Source organism: Anomalospiza imberbis, chromosome W, assembly GCF_031753505.1.
Source record: "Anomalospiza imberbis isolate Cuckoo-Finch-1a 21T00152 chromosome W, ASM3175350v1, whole genome shotgun sequence".
Lineage (NCBI taxonomy): Eukaryota > Metazoa > Chordata > Aves > Passeriformes > Viduidae > Anomalospiza > Anomalospiza imberbis.
This window is the reverse complement of record NC_089720.1, coordinates 7,060,251-7,079,751: the sequence shown is the minus strand read 5'-3', so window position 1 is coordinate 7,079,751 and position 19,501 is coordinate 7,060,251. Positions and strand designations below refer to the sequence as shown.

At 41.1% G+C, this 19,501-nt stretch overlaps 1 protein-coding gene across 3 annotated transcripts in view; it reads left to right on the top strand.

The window, feature by feature from the left end:
- Positions 1–19,501, top strand: part of LOC137464279 (transcription factor RFX3-like) — a 178,500-nt gene that overhangs the window by 130,661 nt on the left and 28,338 nt on the right. For 2 of the 3 annotated variants that reach the window (XM_068175567.1, XM_068175566.1), the window contains 5 exons: positions 1,688–1,800; positions 2,599–2,714; positions 3,206–3,360; positions 14,194–14,291; positions 14,609–14,758. In XM_068175567.1, the coding sequence (XP_068031668.1) occupies positions 1,688–1,800; positions 2,599–2,714; positions 3,206–3,360; positions 14,194–14,291; positions 14,609–14,758 (632 nt within the window). The remainder of the gene's footprint in view (positions 1–1,687; positions 1,801–2,598; positions 2,715–3,205; positions 3,361–14,193; positions 14,292–14,608; positions 14,759–19,501) is intronic. The other variant, XM_068175568.1, reaches the window with a different exon arrangement.

Sequence of the window (19,501 nt, the reverse complement as noted above, 5' to 3'; positions counted from 1 at the left end):
ACGCCACTGACAGATGGTGTGCTAATGAGGTCCTTCAGTCTGTCATCCTGATATAGGTAGAAGATGGAGATTCATGCAGTAGCAAGGAAGCATGAGTTATTGATGTGCTAGAAACCACAGAAGCAGCTGAGAATGGTCAAGCAGAAATTAGAGCTTCTCCCCCGGAAAAGATAATGGATCAATAACACAACTTAAGTGTATTACATCAATGCATTCAGCATGGGCAACAAACAGGAGGAACTGGAAGCCATGGTGCAGCAGGAAAACTATGACATAGTTGCCATCACAGAGACATGATGGAACAAGTCACACAACTGATGCAGATGGTCTTTCAGGTCCCTTCCAACCAAAACCATTCTATGATTCTATAACCTGATCTTCTTCTATGACAAGGTGACCTGCCTAGTGGATGAAGTAAAGGCTGTGGATATTGTCCACCTAAACCTCAGTAAAACCTTTGACACTGTGTCCCACAGCATTCCCAGAGGAACAGGCTGTTCATGGCTTGGATGGATACACTGTTTGCTGGGTAAAATACTGACTGGATAGCCAGGCCCAAAGAGTGGTGATGAATGAAGTTAAATCCAATTGGTGGCTGGTCACAAGTGGTATTTTGTCGGGCTCAGTATTGAGGCCAGTCCTGTTTAATATCTTTAGCAGTGATCTGGATGAGGGGATTGAATGTGCCTCTGTAACTGTGCAGATGACCCCAAATTGGCCAGAAGTGTTGATCTGCTGGAGAGTAGGAAGGCTCTGCAGAGGGATCTGGACAGGCTGGATCGATCGGCTGAGACCAATGACATGAGGTTCAACAAGGTGAAGTGTTGGGTCCTGTATTTGGGTCACAACAACCCCATGCAATGCTACAGGCTGGGGGAAGAGTGGCTAGAAAGCATTGGAAAAGGATCTGGGGTGCTGATCAACAGCTGGCTGAACTTTAGATGGCAGTGTGTCTGGGTGGCCAAGAAGGCCAATGGCATCCTAGCTTTTACATTTGCTAATGTAAAAATGCTTATTAAATGTGTTATTGCAGTAATTGTACACTTTGTTTTGATTTAATATATTGGGGATTATGAAGCATCTCATCTTTTGGCACAACCTTGCTGTTACCAAAATCATTGGGAACCTTAGGCTATAGTTCGCAGGTTTATGAATTTTCCTTTCCACTGTCCCCCTAGGTGACAGTGCATTTTTCCCTCATACGAGTATATCTGTTGGAAACACTTATGAGAAATAGTAAAAACACATGTTGGCTAAAGTTGAAAGGCTTTTAAATTTCAAATATATGCTGCTGAGTCTACTAAACCCTAACATGCATGTCAATGCAAAAGCTCTTTGACTGATCAAAATAAAACTATTACATTGTATTGATATCTTATATACTGACATGAATATTCTGAAAATTAGTCTTATCTTTTTTTATATACAGATACAATATGTATGTGTAATCATTTTTATCTGCTACCTCTTAAGAATAATTTAACATCTTTTGTTTTAAAAATAGCTAGCTGGTTTGCTCACAATTTTATTGCAACTTTAAAACATATTAAGTATGAAAGACATTCCTCTTTGGGCATTATGACCTTCTAGACTTTATTTCTTTACATCATCCTTAAATGTTTTCTGATCAAACTGTAATTGGCATCATCTGCAATATCTTTCTTCTGTTATGTTGTCATGGAAACAGATGCATCTCGAGTACTTCCAGAGTTTGGAGAAGTTGAAATATCTTCTCTGCCAGATGGTACTACCCTTGAGGACATAAAATCACTACAAAGTCTTTATCGAGAACACTGTGAGGTATGAAGTGTCTTTTCACAGAAATCATTCTTTGAAAATTCATGTCTTCTAGTGAGAATCAGTACAACCGGGTGACTGATGCAAAACAGATTACAGCCAGCCTACTTGTATCTTATGTGATCCTCAAATATTTTGCTTATTCAGAAAGGACATTTGCAAAAAGACCCCTTTTTCTCTTAACAGGAAAAAAAATAACATGTAATAGAATACCGATACTGGAATGTAATCATGTGTAGCTTTTGAGAATTTTAGCTAAAAAAAACTTTAGATAATATATATTCAGAATTTTGCTTTTTTTAATATGAGTTGAAATCAGATTAAATTATTATTTGTTATGTTTATGTTAAAAACAAACTAATTTTTTATTCAAGTTTTAAAGAAGCAGGTTACTTAAGAACTTAAGGCCGCATTTTATATTGAATAACGTGTTTTAAAATTATTGTTGAAGGTGCTTTAAAGCATGTAATGAAGTAACAAAATTAATGAAATAGGTTTCCTTTGTGTTTTCAATAGTGTTAAAAGTTCAGTTTAAGTGAATTCACCTGATATATGTGCTTAGGCTCTTTTCTGGAGGGTTGATCTTAGTCACTTGACCTGATCTTAGTGTCTGGTTACACTAGTCCAGACAGCTGGAAAAAATTTTGCTACAAAGTTATTAAAAAGGATATTATATGTTTATTTATCAGCATACATTTTAATATTTTTTCTGCAAAAGTACCAGGGGCAGCTATACCCCTGGAAAGAATTGTGGGGAGAATCACTTAGAAGACTATCTGCACTGATTTTATATTTCTTTAGGCAATAGTGGATGTTATTGTGAATCTTCAGTTTAGCCTGATAGAAAAATTGTGGCAAACTTTCTGGCGCTATTCTCCCTCTGCTCCAGCTGACGATGCAGCTATTATTGAACTGAGGTCAGTAAATGTATCTTTGCTTACTGTTCACCATCATGATATAACAGCAGGAGTAAAATCAACAGAAGACTTAGTTTTACATATAAGCTAAGAACCTTTTCTGATATCAATAGTTTTTCAGGTTAAATTTGTGTTGTCTGTTGTTGATATATAGGGTGTTGGTATATGTCAAACTGCAGCCTTGAAATGATTGTATGCATCTTCTATTTTTTCCTTTGGATTACTTAATTCAAAGTATCTTTTCACAATATGTTGTCTGATCTGTTTAAATTGCAAGAACCATTTTTATCATATCTCTGCATTATTTATGGTCTGGAGCAGAACTTTGGAGGCCATTTTTCCCCCCAGTTTCATATTATGAAGTTAGAGTTTCAATTGGATGTAACAGAGACATCTATAAAGTTTTCATTAAATAATCTATTTCAAAATGCATTGTACTTTTCTTATCTGTATGTAAATGCATTTCCATTTGTTACATTTATTCACAACAGCAATCTGAGTGAAATAGAAAGTCGACTTCCAAAAGGAAAACTAATTACTCTGTGCAAAAATGAGTCTATTCTGAAATGGATGGGTAACTGTGACCATGTGATGTACCAGGCTTTGGTGGAGATTCTCATTCCTGACGTCCTTAGACCTATTCCTAGTAAGTTAAACACAGATAACATTGCATAAGACTGTATTTTGTTTTATGTGGTAAAAGTTTTGTGTCCCAGGAAACTTTTGGGAATGATTTTGAAGGATCTAAATGTTGTGTGTGTGTGATATTTCCTTAACTCTGTTGACTAGAAAGGTGTACTGGAGTTGATGTAAGAATTGTATTTAAAGAAAAGCAGAGTGGATGTTTCATTGTATTTAGGAAAGACTATAGAATTTTAAAGAATATATTTTATTATTAATTATGCCTTTTAAACTGTAAATTCTAAGTTTTTATTAAAGATAAAAATGACATTTTTTTTTATACTAGTTCTAGTCTAACTGGCAGCTGTGAATGCACTATGGCCCTGAGTCCAATAATGTCAAGACAGTCTTTCTGTTGACTTCAGTATGCTTTAATTTAAGTTTTTTATATATAAGTTCTAGTTGTTAAAAAAAGTAAAATGTATATGCTTTGTAATTTTGCTTTTGGATAGTTTAATGTATTATCAGTGGCTGCTAAAACCTTATCAGTTTTGATACCTATTTAACCAACCTAATGCTACCAAACATCTTAAGACTTGTTTATTGTTCCAGTCTATTATAGTTTATATTCAATTTCCAGTATGAAGGACTCATCGATTGATTCTAATATTATGGCAAACTGACCATTATCAGGAATAGAGCATTCTTTTATAGCATCCGTGGTACTTTTTTATGGCTGCTTTTGGTAGCAAATGATTTTTTAATTGTTTTCCAGGAAGGATAGATTCTTTTTAAAAACATTCATTGCATGTTTTGCATGTTGTGTTAAATCTTGAAAAGTAATTATAATTACACACACACACACACACACACACACACACATATATATATATATATATATATAATATTAAAAGAAATTATAAAAGAAATATTAGGAACCAACAGGGAGACACCTGTAAAATGCCCCAAAGGAATTAAGTTGTGTTCCTCTAAAATGGTGACAAGGTTGATAGGTCCACTGAAGTGCCTCTATAGCAATGCATGCAGGATGGATAACAGACAGGAAAAGATGGAAGCCTCTGTGCACCTGGAAAGGTATGATTTAATACCATCACTGAAACAATGGGTCAAATTGCACAACTGAAACACTGCAATCAATGGCTATAAACTGTTCAGAAAGCACAGGCAAAGAAGAAGGGTGGAGGGGTTGCCCTCTATGTAAAAAAACTTGACTGGAGAGAGCTGTCTTTGAAAACCATTGCTGAATGGGTTGAGACCTTTGAGGTAAAAATAAGGGAAAAGCCAACAAAAGAAACCTCATGGTTGGTGTTTGCTACAGGCTGCCCAATCAAGTGGACCCTGTTGATGAACTAAGTGTTCTTACTTCAGCTACAGGAAGCATCACACTCGCAGGCTCTGATCCTCCTGGAGGACCACCCTGACACCGGCAATCTCTCCTCCCATATCTTTCAAGACCCTGAAATTCAAGGTAGGGACTGGGAGAAAGAAGTCCCTCCCATCATGGGAGAAGATCAGGTTTGTGACCACCTGAGGAACCTGAGCATACATCAGTCCATGGGAGACAGGAGGAGCTGGAAGCCATTGTGCAGCAGGAAAACTATGACATAGTTGCCATCACAGAAACATGGTTGGATGACTCACATGACTGGAGTGCTGCAATGGATGGCTATAAACTCTTCAGAAGGGACAGGCGAGGAGGGAGAGATGGTAGGGTAGCCCTGTATGTTAGGGACTGACTCAACTGTTTGGAGCTTAATGATAGTGTCTATAGGGTTGAGTGTTTACTCAAGAATCAGGGGCAAGGCCAACAAGACAGATATGGTGGGAGTCTGTTATAGACCACTCAACCAGGATGAAGAGGCAGATGAAATATTCTATAAACAGCTGTAAGAAGTCTTAATAATCACTAGCCCTTGTTCTTGTGGGAGAACAATTTATCAGATGTCTGCTGAAAATACCACACAGCAGAGAGGAAACAGTCTAGGAGGATTCTGGAGTGTGTGCAAGAGAACTTCCTGACACAGATGGTGAGCCAACTCAGGAAGGTGCCCCACTGAACCTGTTGTATGTGAACAGTAATGGACTGCTGGGTGATGTCTTAGGCAAAGCAATCATGTAATGACAGTTTTTGATTCTCAAACAAGTAAGGAGAGGTGACAACAGAACTGCTACTTTGGACTTGCAGAGAGCAGACTGGCCTGTTTAGGAGACTGGTTGAGAGAGTCCTTTGGGAGGCAGTCCTGAAGGGCTAAGAAGTCCAGGAAGACTGGACATTCTTAAAGAATGAAATTCTAAAAGCACAAGAGCAGGCTGTCCCCATGTGTTGAAAGATGAACCTGCAGGGAAGATGACTGGCCTTGCTGAACAGAGAACTTTGGCTGGAACTCGGGGAAAATAAAGGAGTTTATGACCTTTGGAAGGAGGGACAGGAAACTCAGGAGGACTACAAAGATGTCTTGAGTTTATGCGGGGAGAATATGAGCCACCAGTGTGCCCAGGTGACCAAGAAGGCCAAAGACATCCTAGCTTGTGTCAGAAATAGTGGGACCAGTAGGACCAGGGAAGTGATTGCTCCCCTGTATTTCATACTGGTAAGTCTGCACCTCATATTGTGTTTACTTCTGGGCCCCTCACTTCAAGGAAGATATTGAGGCGCTGGAGCATGTCCAAAGACAGGCAATGAAGCTGGTCAAGGGTCTGGAGCACAAGTCTTATGAGGAGAGGCTGAGGGAGCTGGAGTGTGGGGAAAAGGAGGCTCAGGGGAGACCTTATGTCTCTTTATAACTACCTGAAAGGAGCTTGCAGCAAGGTGGGGGTCTCTATTCACTAGTAACAAATGATAGGACAAGAGGAAATGGCCTCAATGCACAAGGAGAGGTTTAGAGTAGATATTAGGAAAAATTTCTTCACTGAAAGGGTTGTCAAGCATTAGAGTCACCATCCCTGGAGACGTAGCTGTGGCACTTAGGAACATGGTTCAATGGTGGACTTCACAATGTTAGGTTAATGGTTGGACTCAATGATCTTAGAGGTCTTTTGCAACCTAAATAGTTCTATGATTCCATGACCCAACAAGATGCATGCCAGGGTCTTGAAGGAACTGATGTAGTTCACAAGCCATTCTCCATTATATTTAAGAAGTCATGGCAGTCAGACTGCATCACCAGTGACTGGAAAAAGGGAAACATTGAACCCTTTTTAAAAAGTGTAAAATCAAGGATTCTGGGAACTACTGACCAGTGGGCCTCACCTGTCACCTGTAGGATCATGGAGCATGTAAAGGAAACTTCCCAGTCTTACCATTCAGGAGTCTCTGGCAGTCACACTACAAACGTCAGAGATTTTAACTGCTGGGACCAAAGCCTCTTCTCAGCGGTGGCTCCAGTGAGCTGAAGGGAGCCCCTGCACACCCCACTCACATGCAGTCAGACCAAGTTTCATTACCAGTTTGACCACAGGTTTCCCATAGCAATCTCAGATGTCTCGTTCCATAAAGCAATTTATTCACTGCGCGGCAACACAGAAACAGCCTGAGCTGATGCCTCCAAGGAGTCTTGTGTATGGTCAGACTGGGTAGTTTCCTTAACAGAGCAGATCCTCCTGGTATTGGGGGCTCCAATATATAGAGACCAGGACGTGCCCTGGCTTGTCTGGCCCCTGCTGCTGGACCAAATGGCGGCAACTGTGGTGTTTCACCACAGAGACACCTTTGGCTAGCTGGATGTCACAGCTGGGCACATGGAGACAAGCCCAGACATGCTGGAGCTCAGGTGGCAGCGGGATGGAGCTTCCTCTCGCAGAGGGTCTGGTCCTCAGGTTTCCCGCTGTCGGAGAATCCTTTAAGGCGATGGGGAAGGAAAGAAGTCGGTTCTGATGGAGGGTTTAATCCAGAGCTTTTATTCTGGCCGCAGGCCTCTGAATGTAGCAACAGCTCCAAGCAGAACTCCCCTGCAGGCCTCTGAATTCGGTCACTGCTTCATCAGAACTGTCTGGACCACATGGTTCCCCTCTCTTTTACCTCGGGGAGGGGAGAAGGGATCGGGAGCCCGCCAACCAGGTACAGGAGAGGAGGTCTCAAGGGACAAAGGACACCTGGATGGCCCTGTGACCCCCGGGGGTGGAGGGCATCCTTTGAATCCAGAAAGTGCTCAGCAGGGGTCGGGATGGGGAAAGGAGGAGTGATTGATACACCTGGGAGGACACCTTCAGAGGAGAAAACTGGGGTTCTGGGGAAACCCACGAAAGCACACTGCAACAAGTATCGCCACATCAGCCCAGAATCAACACCTAGCAAGCAGTAAATCTTCCAACACAGCAGGTCAGGTTGGCAGATGTGGGCCCCAATCCCCATAGCACGGAGTCTCCCATTATTATCAGTTATCACTTCCTTCTGATGCTGCTGCATGGCTTAGGCTTAACTAGCTCTTGGACAGAATTCCCTGACCCTCATCTGCTGTAAGGGTAGTGCATCTGTTCTTTGCTGGAGATATGCAGGTGAAGCAGGAGCCTTCTTTCTGTTTCCAAAAGTCACAGGCTTCCAGCCTTTGCCATTTCCTAATCCAATTAGCACAGACCACCTGATCCTCCTTCAATACAGCTGAGACCTCAGACTGGAGAGTCTTGAAAAAGATACAGTAGATCTCTTTCTCACCTTCTCTGATACTGCACAGTCTGCTGACCTCTTCCTGCACTTCCTTGGTGTCATGGTTTGACACTGGCGCAATGCCAGCGCCCCCATGAAAATGCACCTTCCCAAATAACTGCTGTGAGATGTGATCAGGAACAGAGCAGAGCAGGCCCAAGCTTAATAACAAAGAAAAAAAACCAACTTTATTAAACTACTACTACTGTAAAAATCACAGACACTAAATCCAGGATGAAGACCCTCCAAAACACTCCTCCTCCTCCCACCCAATTTCCAAATAAAACCACAGTGAGACACCACCCAGGATTCCTGATCAAGTTGCCACCCTTCAGATAATCAATACTCAGTCCATCAAGGGAGAGAGAGGTCTGTCTTGCACCACAGACTCCCCCAGGAAACACAATTGCCACCCTTGTGTCTCCATGTCACACATGGCAACCGCCCGGAGAAAATCGGCCAGTGTGACACTCTCCATGTCACAGTGCTCTCACCACCGTGCATGGACAGACTGCTCATAGGGCTCCTTTAAGGATGCTTTGCCACGGACCAAAAGAAACAACAGTTCAGTTTCTCATTTTGGGACTACAGTCCTGCCCATTTTCTTCCTCCCCTGGGGCCAAGGGTCTCAAGAACAGAGATCTTCTTCTTCCTGAAGACAGAGGGCATCACCACACCCTCTTCAGCTTTCCTCTGTTCTATTTCCTCTGTTGGTAGTCACTGAAGCAAGTCTCTTGGCCCACCACTGCATCCCCCTAAATGCAGTCTCTGTTGCAGGAGAATTTGGTTCAGTCTATGGCTAACAAGAAAAGTCCAGCCACAAGCCACTCCATCATCTCCTCCCACTCAAAAATTTCTTCTTCTAACATCTCAGGTCCCAGACTGTCTCTCTTCTACTTCAAATCAAGGAGGAGTACTATTTTACAAAGCCTTCATTTCTCAGGAAATGGTTTAAAGTTCAGACTCCCCAGACGGCTGAAATCTCTTCTCAGAAGCCAATTCCAAAGGCCAAGGCTGGGCACCTCCCCCCCTTCTCCTTCTCCTCCACCGGCAAAGCTACAGGTGCCGTCCAGACTCTCTGTCTCTTCCCTCTGGGGGGAGGGACGACAAAGGCATCTCCACTTCTCTCCACCCTTCCGTCCACAGGAACTGGTTTGATTCCAGTCCTTCAGCCCTCTCGGCTCACCTCGACCAGGCCACATAGCTTCCCCTCCCCCACCCAGCCCGTGGCTGGGCAGGGGAGGTCTGCACAGCACTCTGACCAGAACCAAAGAGAGAGCTCCCCTGGGACTTCTTGCTTTTAACCCCCTGTGTTCTCAGAGGCGTGTCCATACCTTCAGTGGTCACTCCAGGTGCCAATATCCAAACCTGACCACTGATTGGTTTGACCCAACTTCCTGAAAAAAATTCACTTCCATGTCAAACCACGACACTTGGCAACACAGGTCCTGTTCCACTGCACACCTTCTGCAGGCAAGGAAACTGTCCCACTCTGCCTCAGCCTCAGCAAGAGACCCCAAGCACTTGCTGTACTCTGAGCTGCATCTTCCCTCAGAAGTTCGGTCTGGATTGAGGCCTCTGACATTATAGGGACAGTTTCTCTGATGGCTGGAGGTGGTACTCTGTGACACATTAACACCATTGCTGAGGACATGAATGCTGTTCTCTCTTCTGGCACAAGTACTGCATCTGTTGTCTGCCTCTGTTATCTATGCTGTAAGAAGCAACTCAGGAAAATATTTGCAAGTACTGCTCTGTAGAAATACCCCATCATAGGCAGGTTCCTTTTCTTGTGGATAATCAGAAAGGTACCAACAACAGCTGGCCAAAAAAAAAAAAAGGGAAAATGTGTTTAATTTTGTAAGGATGCAAACTGATAATTCTATTTTTGAGTTTCATCTTTTTTCTTTTCCTGATTTTCAGTATTTGGGGAAACCTACTCTTTCACATAACTTCCTAATAAATATTAACATAAAATAAATTAATAGTGAAGAAAACCTTTTGAAAAGCAAGCTCTAAGTAAAATTTGGTTAGTTGAAATTTTTGTGAAAACATTTCAGTGCCCACAAAATAAATGAAAAACTACTGTGTGGGAAAAAGCCACATTTCTTTGTTTAAAAAGAGGCCAAACACTTTATACTTCAGTCAGGAGTAAAATTTATTATTATCTTATGATTCTAGCAAAATACCAGAGCCACTGTGTATTAATGGCAATAGATCCTTTCCCCTGAGAATGGCCTTTTTATCTCTTCACAAATGACAGGATGGATAGCACCAAACTTGTTTGGAAGTTACTTTTCCAGACAGAGAAGTTATGTTCAAGATATTTTTCATGTTATATCTGTCAATTTCAGCAATTACAAATACCAGAAAGACTGCAAAATCTTGTTATTTATGTAGAAGAAATATTTCAGATGAGAAACCCAAGCTTTTTGAAGGCTTATACAAAAATACGTTTTCCTTTTAACTTTTTTTGCTGTATCATTTAATGTGTGTTTAGTAACACTTTGCAAACTATCTGAATGAGCTTTTTTTTTTTTATTCTGCAGGTAATAAATTAACATGAGCAAATACTTTGTTAATTAGGAAGTGCATGCAAAAGTGTTAATGTAGAAACATGTGGGTTAAATGATTGATAGTGAAACAGAGTGTTTGGTCTTTGCCTGGAAACCTCAAAAAAGAAAAAAGAAAAAGCCCATTCCATAGAGTTAATTCAGAAGTTTTATAAGTCCAAATTAAATTTCAGATGAGCATTCACATTTGGGGACAGTTACATAAACCAGTTGCCACTATAAATTTGAAGAAAATATTGCTTTAAAATATAAAATATTTCTTTCTTTTTTAAGCAAATTGGCTAACTTTGCTAGAAGAAGTTTTTATTTACAGGATTCATCAATTACTCAAGCTGAAAAAGGGCATTTCTCATATTAGGTGACTTCCATGAGCAATTAATTCTTACTCTACCAAACATGCTGTTTTGCCTCATAAACAAAATCCACTGTTTACTTCCACTGTTTCTTCTTAGATGTAGTAAAAACAAAATCACTTATAGATAGTAATATTTCCCTTTTCTGTTTCTTTTTAATTCTTTAATACTGTAGCAGCATTCATTCTCCACCAACAAATTTTCACACCAGTATGAGCAATCCTACCTTGTTTTTTTAATACATTCTTATATATTCCTTATCGATACCGTCGTTGAACATTGCACATTGCATTTTGTTCTTCAGAACTAAAAGAAAAACATGTTGGCAATGGTTCTGGGTACTTCAAGCTTACTTGACGAAACTGAACTAGTGCAATAATTGCCGTTTCCTGTGGGGTTTTGCTCTTTAAAAGCAAAAGCACTTAGGCAAAAAATTTATGGCAGAAAATTCATGATGAAAGTTTTCAGAAGATAGGAAACAGTTGTTACTGATGTACCTGTAGGAATGCCAAAAAGAATTTTCACTGCTGATCATAAGTTTTTTTAAGGGGTCTTAGGTGAAATGGTCAGTTCTGTTTGTTAAATCAGAGACTAAATAATTGTTGCATAATATAGACTCAAAGAATAATTCAGGTTGGAAGGTACCTCAGGAGGTCTCTAGTCCGACCTCCTGCTCAAAGCATGGTCAATGCTGAATTCAGACTTGTTTGTTCAGGGCTTTACCCTGTCAGGTCTTGAAAACATCTAAGGATGGAAGCTACACAAAGCTCTCTGGGTGACCAGTTGCACTGTTCAACTGTCTTCTGGGTTTGCTTTTGCTCTGCTTTGTTGTCCCTCTAGCAGATAGGGACAGCTCTGCTCTTCAAGTCCCTCAGCAAAACTGGAGCCTGTAAACATGAAGCTTATTCCAGGTACCTGAAGGAGACCTGTATTGGCTTTACATGGCAAGCTTTTAGTAGAGGTGGGGGGTGCACAGATGTCTTCCATGAGAAGATACCATAAGCTGTCCCCATATCAGAAAGGGACACTTTCAGCTGGCTCCAAGATGGACCTGCTGCTGGCCAAAGTCTAAACCAGAGACATTAGTAGCATCTCTGTGGTAACATATTTTGAAAAAGAGTAAAAAATGGGTCACAGCAGCAGCCAGGAGAGAGGAGTGAGAATATGTGAGAGAAACAACTCTGCAGACACGAAGGTCAGTGAAGAAGGAGGGGAGAATGTGCTCCAGTTGCTGGAGCAGAGATTTCTCTGCAGCACATGGGGAAGACCATGGTGAAGTACATTGTCACCCTGCAACCCATGGAGGATCCCACACAAGAGCAGGTGGGTGTACCCCAAAGAAAGCTGCAGCCCATGGAGAGCCCATGCTAGAGCAGGGTCCTGTCACGAGCAGTGGTCCTGTGGAGAGGAGCCCATGCTAGAGCAGGTTTTCTGCTGGAACCTGTGACCTTGTGAGCAGACAAATGCTGGAACAATCTGTTTTTGTAGGACTTCACCCCATGGAAAAGACCTATACTGGAGCAGTTTGTGAAGAACTGCAGCCTATGGGAAGGATCCATGTTCAAGAAGGTCGTGAAGCACTGTCTCCCATGGGTGAGACCCCATACTGGAGCAGGAAAAGAGCATGAGGAGGAAGGAGAGACAGAGACAGTGTTATGAACTGACTGCAACCCCCATTTATTGTTGTCCTGGGCCACTTGGGGGGAGGAGGTAGAAGAGTTGGGAGTTTTGTTGTTCCTGGAAAGAAGTGAAGGTTGGAGGAAGTTTTTTTTAGATTTGTTCTTATATCTCTCTCCAACTCTGATTTGCAATAAATTCAATTAATTTCCCCAAGTTGAGTCTGTTTTGCCTGTAACGGCAATTGCTGACTGATGTCCCTGTTCTTATCTTGACCCATGAGCATTTCTTTGTCTTTTTCTCCACTGTTCTGTTGAAAAGGGAGAGTGATAGAGCAGCTTGGTGAACACCTGGCAGTCAGCCAAGGTCAAGCCACCACAAGACTTCATCTACTTTTTCCTTATGAGATAGGCTGTATCAGATACCCACATCACCCATATTGTTATGTAATCTAACCTGGACCCTTAAGCTCTGAACTGGCTTATCATCCATCCCTAGGCAAAGCTCTATGCATTGCAGCTCCTCTTTCATATAGAGCACCTTCTTGTCTTGTTTCCCCTAAAGATTCTGTATTTATCCATTGCAGCACTCCAGAGAATCCCATAGTTATAGTTGCACAAAGTCTAGTTGGAGGCCAGTAAATAGCAGTGTACCCCAGAGGTCAGTACTGGGTCCAACACTGTTCAATGTCTTTATTGGTGATCTGGATGATGGGGCAGAGCATACCCTCAGCAAGTTTGTTGATGACACAAAACTAAAGAGTGGCTGATGCATCACAAGGTTGTGATGCTATCCAGAGGGACCTCGACAGGATGGAGAAATGGGTTGACAGGAACCTCATACAGTTCAATGAGGGGAAGTGCCAAGTCCTGCCCCTGGAGAGGAACAATCCCATGTGCCAGTACATGCCAAGGAGGCCAACCAACTGGAAAGCAGCTTTGCAGAAAAGGACCAGTGGGTCCTGGTGGACACCAAGTTGAACATGTGCCAGCAGAGTGCCCTTGCTGCAAAGAGGGCTAATGGTATCCTGGGCTGTATTAGACAAAGTGTTGCCAGTAGGTTCAGGTAGGTGATCCTTCCCCTTTATTCAGCACCATTTGAGTGCTGCATACCTGGAGTCCTGTATCTAGTTCTGGTCTCCCCAGTACGAGAGTGACATGGACATACTGAAGAGAGTCCAATGAAGGGCCATGAATTGGCACTGCTTAACTATCCTTAAGGTGAAAAAATTTCTCCTATCAAGTCAGGATCACTCTTTTTTCAGTTTATGCCCAGTATTTATCACCCTTCTGCCATGCATCATTGTGAAGAGGCTGAGTCTGTTCTTGATACCTTGTAGGTATTGAAAGCCTTCTATTAGGTCCCCCCCTAAACTTTCTCTATTTCATGCTGAAACACCTAGTTCCCTCAGCCTCTCTTCATAAGGTATGTGCTCCAGCTCCCTGACCATGTCAGTGGCCCTCTACTGAACTTACTACAGTTTATGAACATACTTCTTGTAATGATAGGGATCCAAACCTAACTGGATAAGTCTCTGAGCCAATAAATGCAGTAGTTCTCAATGTGGAATATTTAAATACTGAAGATGCAAAAGGTTTCAAGAGAGGTACCTTGCCATCCTTTTAATTTTATTTTTATTCTTTAATGTTTAGGTGCCTTGACTCAGGCCATTCGCAATTTTGCAAAAAGCCTTGAAGGCTGGCTTTCCAGTGCCATGAACAATATCCCACAAAGAATGATACAAAGCAAGGTAAACAAAGTTGACTGCAGTTTTCGTCTCTTTCTGCAATTGTACACTAGATGTCATTCAAGATCTAAAAAGAGCAGCATTTTAAATTTTATGCTAAATGTCATATTTAGGTTAAATTTCAAACATGAACCATGGGATTGGAAATAACTTTGTTTTGCCAAAAAAAAAAATCATAGAAAAACTGTATTTGTTCCATTATATGTGAATTGCAATATCTGAGGGCTCATAAATTAATACAGCAATTTTAGAATTAAAATAGACAAAACAGAGGATTGGTTGATAATACAATGTGTTAAGATAAATGGATTTCTTCATAGGTTGCCACTGTAAGTGCCTTTGCCCAGACTTTGAGAAGATACACATCTCTCAATCACCTGGCTCAGGCAGCTCGGGCTGTGCTTCAGAACACTTCTCAGATCAACCAGATGCTCAGTGATCTCAACCGTGTGGATTTTGCCAATGTACAGGTACCTTTAGCTTTAAAAGACAGACTTAAAAAAAAATTATTTCCACACATTTTTAAAAACTTTTATTGTTAGTTCTTATTTTATCAAGAAAGCAAAGTAGTAACATTTTTCTGATCTATATATATGCAGTGATTCAGGCAAAACTTTCCAGCTTCTGCTTTGGCCATAAGAAAAATAGAACCTCAGAAACATTATCTATTTCCATTTTCTCTGAAGACTTCTTATCCTTCAGACCATGCATTCTGCCACTTTTTATTTAATGCAGATGAAAGTGTAGACTACATGTGTTCTTAGAATGAACAGCATGAACAATACCTGAAGATGAAATCTTGGATAGCATAGCTTCTGATCTTTAATTAAAAAATACTGATCATAAAGCACTATTTCTAGTACAGATGGTTTAATTATTTTAATATGTTTCATATTTTTTATTTAAAATACAATATTATTAACATACTTTCTTTAATTTTTTGTGTTTATATTTCCAACCTTTCCTAAGTAAATGGTTAGAACTAGTTTCCAGTTATCTGTAAAACATCAATTTATTATTTTTCGTTTGGTTTAGAAAAGGGTTTCCCTTTTATCTTGTTCTTCTGCTTAGAAGAAACAAGTTTTTTTCTCTTGTTGCTCAACTAACTTACATGGCCCAGATTATTGGTAGTCATACATTTGTCTTCTTTCATGAACAAACATTTTAAAACATTTTAACTTAAAAGAGGTTCAGAACTTCACTAGTACAGTTGAATTCTTTTTGTTTGTTGCAAAGATCTTTGAATAAATGACATTTAACACAATATAGTTATATTGCATAATAGTGTGCAAACTACCTAAGGTTTAGTATGTAACCAAATATATGATATATTAAATATTGTTCTGTGGTAAGATATAGAGTCTATGAAAGTTGAGACGTTAACTTGGCATGTGATAGCTAGAGTTTAATAATATGGTCTTTGTTTTTCCATTTAACAGAAGTATCCATATTGGTTTTATTAAAACTTTAAAATTTAATGTAATCATATTCCATGATAATACTGTGAATTGCTCTTTAATGCATATAGACTGTGTTTGTCCAATTGTGTACTAATTATATTACTCATTAGGCAATGAGTAATATACTGCAGACTGTGGATAAACACAAAAATCCTTTTTTGCCTATAAAGAAAGCTCTTTTAAAGTGAGGTGATTAAAAATGTAACAGAAATTTTATTTGGCCTTAAGTCCTTTGTCGTGGTTTAGGAATGGTATTCCCCAATTTAGTGTTCCCACTGAAACACCCCAGACCATGTGCCACTCACTCCTCCCCTCCCCATGTCAGGATGGAGAGGAGAATTGGAAGTACAAAAGGTAAAAAACATGGGTTGAGATAAGAACAATTTACTAGAAACAGCAATGAGATAAGAAAACAAACAGTAACAGCAACGATATTATTACCAAAAGTGTTTAAGAGAGGTGAGCAATTTACATGGAAATGTTCACCACTACAACAAATGGAGCCCAACAATACTCGACCTCTGCGACACTACCCCAACCTGGAAGAGACCCCTTTTCCCATTCCTGGAAAATTACATGAGATAGTATAGAATAACCTCCGAGTCCTAGACAAGCACCCTTGCCCCCTCTTGGCTACAGCAAAAATTAACCCTGTCCTGGCCAGAACCAGGACATCATCCACTCCTACACCTTCAAAAAAAAAAAAAAAACCAAAAAAAAACCACACACACACACACATATATGCGCAATCACAGGCGTCATTGCCTATTGCCATAGTCAATGGCCATCCCTCCAAGATGTCTGTTGAGTTAATTTAGTCCATGACTGTGGGTTCTATCCATCGTAGATGTCTTCCAGGGCAGGAGAGCTGGTGTGCTGTTGGCTGGTTGAAAGCTGCATCAGGACTGGTGTATCTGGAGCACTCCATCCTCATTGTCCATGGTAGTTATGACATACAGTGGCAGTGTCATTCAGCAACCAGTATTATACAAATCAACATTGCAGACTGTTCTCACCCAAAAATCAAATCTCCATGAGGTACAACTTGCCTTGATCCACCTTGTCCTTCAATAACTTCTGCAACTCACCATGTAGGACTCCACATGGCAGCTTTCTGTTTTCAATGGATCCTTAAAATATGGCAGGAACTGTCAGTGAAGAGAGCGTATCGTTTTTCATTTTCTGGTAGCTGATTATATGGTGGAGCTTCCTCAGCATGTGACACCTTCTCCTTCTCCTCCTCCTCCTCCTCCTCCTCCAATAGTCCAAAATTTTCACCTTCAGGCCAGTTCATGATGACTTTCATGATCCCTGGGCAATTGGGGTTTCCTATTCAAGCTTGCTGTATGATCGGTGCAACCCACTTATTCCACGTAGCATCAGTGGCCTGATGTGTTAAAGGGACTTTCGCTTTGAACATCCAGCCCAGCACTGGCAGTCAGGGTGCCAGGAGGAGCTATGCTTCAGTGACAATCACTTCTGAAGCAGCTCAAAGCCCCTCATAAGCTGCCAGTATCTCTTTTTCAGTTAGGGTGTAACAGGCTGTAGATTCTTTGTATCCCTGACTCCAAAAACCTAGTGGTTGACCTCGAGTCTGCCCTGGTGCTTTCTGACAGAGGCCCCAGGAAGGATCATTCTCCCTGGCTGCAGTGTAAAGCACATTTTTACATCCTGTCGTGTCCTGATTGGCCCAAGGGCTACTGCATGAACCATCTCCTGTTCAAAAGGTTGTTGTTCAGGACCCCACTTAAAATCGTTCTTCCATGTCACTTGATAGAGAGGATTTACAATCTGATTGTAATCTGGATGCATCCTTCAAAATGCATCCTTCAAAAGCTCACAGCACATAGGAAAGCCCGTGTTTCCTTCTAGCTGGTCAGTGGGAACATAGCTTCTATTTTGTTGACCATATCCCTTGGAATCTGATTACATTCATCTTGCCATTTTATTCCTAAAAACGGAATTTCCTAGGTAGGTCCCTTGACCTTACTTTTTTTAATGGCAAAGCTGGCTTTCAGGAGGATTTGGATTATCTTCTCCCCTTTCTCAAAAACTTCCTCTGCTGTGTTGCCCCACAGGATGATGTCATCAATATACTGTAATTATTTTGGAGCCTCACTCTTTTCCAGTGCAGTCTAGATCAGTCCATGGCAAATAGCGGGGTGTGTTTCCACTCCTGGGGCAATGTTGTGAATGAGTGTTTTAAGTTCACTTAATCACCAGCAAAGGTTTAATATAAAAAGCCACATCATGACAAAGTTCATTGGCAAGGTTCACTCTTTTATTTACTAGATGGTTAAAACACACAGAGAAAAAGCAAACAAAAATCCAAAATCACTCAATCCAAATTAAAATAAACATGAAACTATCTATGTGGAGGCTGGGACAGGAGGAGTTGAAGACAAGAAACTAGGAAATGGTAAGGATAAAAAAGGAATACAGAAGACACTCCTGTTGAGTCACAAGCATCAGAGTAGACTCCAATGATAAACTGAGCCCTGGACTTGACCAACAGCACTTCATTTAACTTAAACTTATCAGCATTTAAACTTAATAGTACTTAAACTCAATTGATAAGTTAAGCAATTTAGTAAAGGATTCATATAGAATTTGCTATAATACAACAGTAACTTACTTGCAGTCCTAACTTAGTTACAAATCTAAAGTACTTGAGAATCTAGGAGAAAAACATTCCTGGTATATTTGCTACAGCATATGCAAACTCACATGTACAAAGATGGTACCTGTGAAAAAATCCCCCCAAATTCAGTGAGATACTCATTTCAGATGCCATTGCATCTTCTCAGCAGGTGAAGGGTTGACTCATAAGGAGTGAGAGTATCAGCCCAGGATCCATTGCTGTTGTTTGGTCATCCTCCGAGTACAGCAAATTTGAGAGTTCGCTGGCTCTGAGAGACCCTACAGGTAACAGCCTGCTGCAGTCCAGGAGAGCTCAAAGGATCTTACTTAGGACCACTGTTGATAGGGTCACAAGTGAGTGGACTTTAATCATAATAATTTCCTATCCTGACTGCAACTCAGGTCAGTAACTTTCTTTGAAAGCTTGATTTAAAAAATATTATTCCACTTGGGTTGTTATTCAGGCAAGAAAAATAAGTTTCCAAGGCTGTTCATTAAAAAACAGGAGCTCATTAGACAGCACATGTTCCTGGGAACAGACAGTGTTTTTGAAAAGCTCGAGAGGAACTGTTTGTGAAGGCTCCTAACGAGCATTTCTCAGATCATAATGCGGCCTGATGAGGGGGGTATGCACCACCACAGGCAGTCGGTTCCAGGTGTACTGGACGCCCCTCCAGGTGAAAGCAAACTGTGGCCTGCACTCTGCTGCTAAAGGAATGGAGAAAAATGCATTAGCAATATCGATGGTGGCACCACTTTGCTAGCTTGGACTCCAGTTCATACTGAAGTTCCAGCATGTCCAACACAGCAGCACTCAGTGGTGATGTGACTTCGTTCAGGTCATGACTGTCCACTGTCAGTCTCCACTCTCCATTGGACTGGCCAGATAGGACTATTAAAGGGTGAGCAAGTCTTGCTGAGCACTCCCTGGCTCTCCAGTTCACAAATCATCTCATGAATGGGGGTCACAGAGTCCCGATTGGTGCAGTGTTTTTGACAGTGCACTGTTATGGTAGCAATTGGTACCTGTTGTTCTTTGACCTACAGGAGCCCCACAGTAGAAGGGTCCCCTGAGACACCAGGAAAGGGATTCAGCTGTTGAATTCCCTCTGT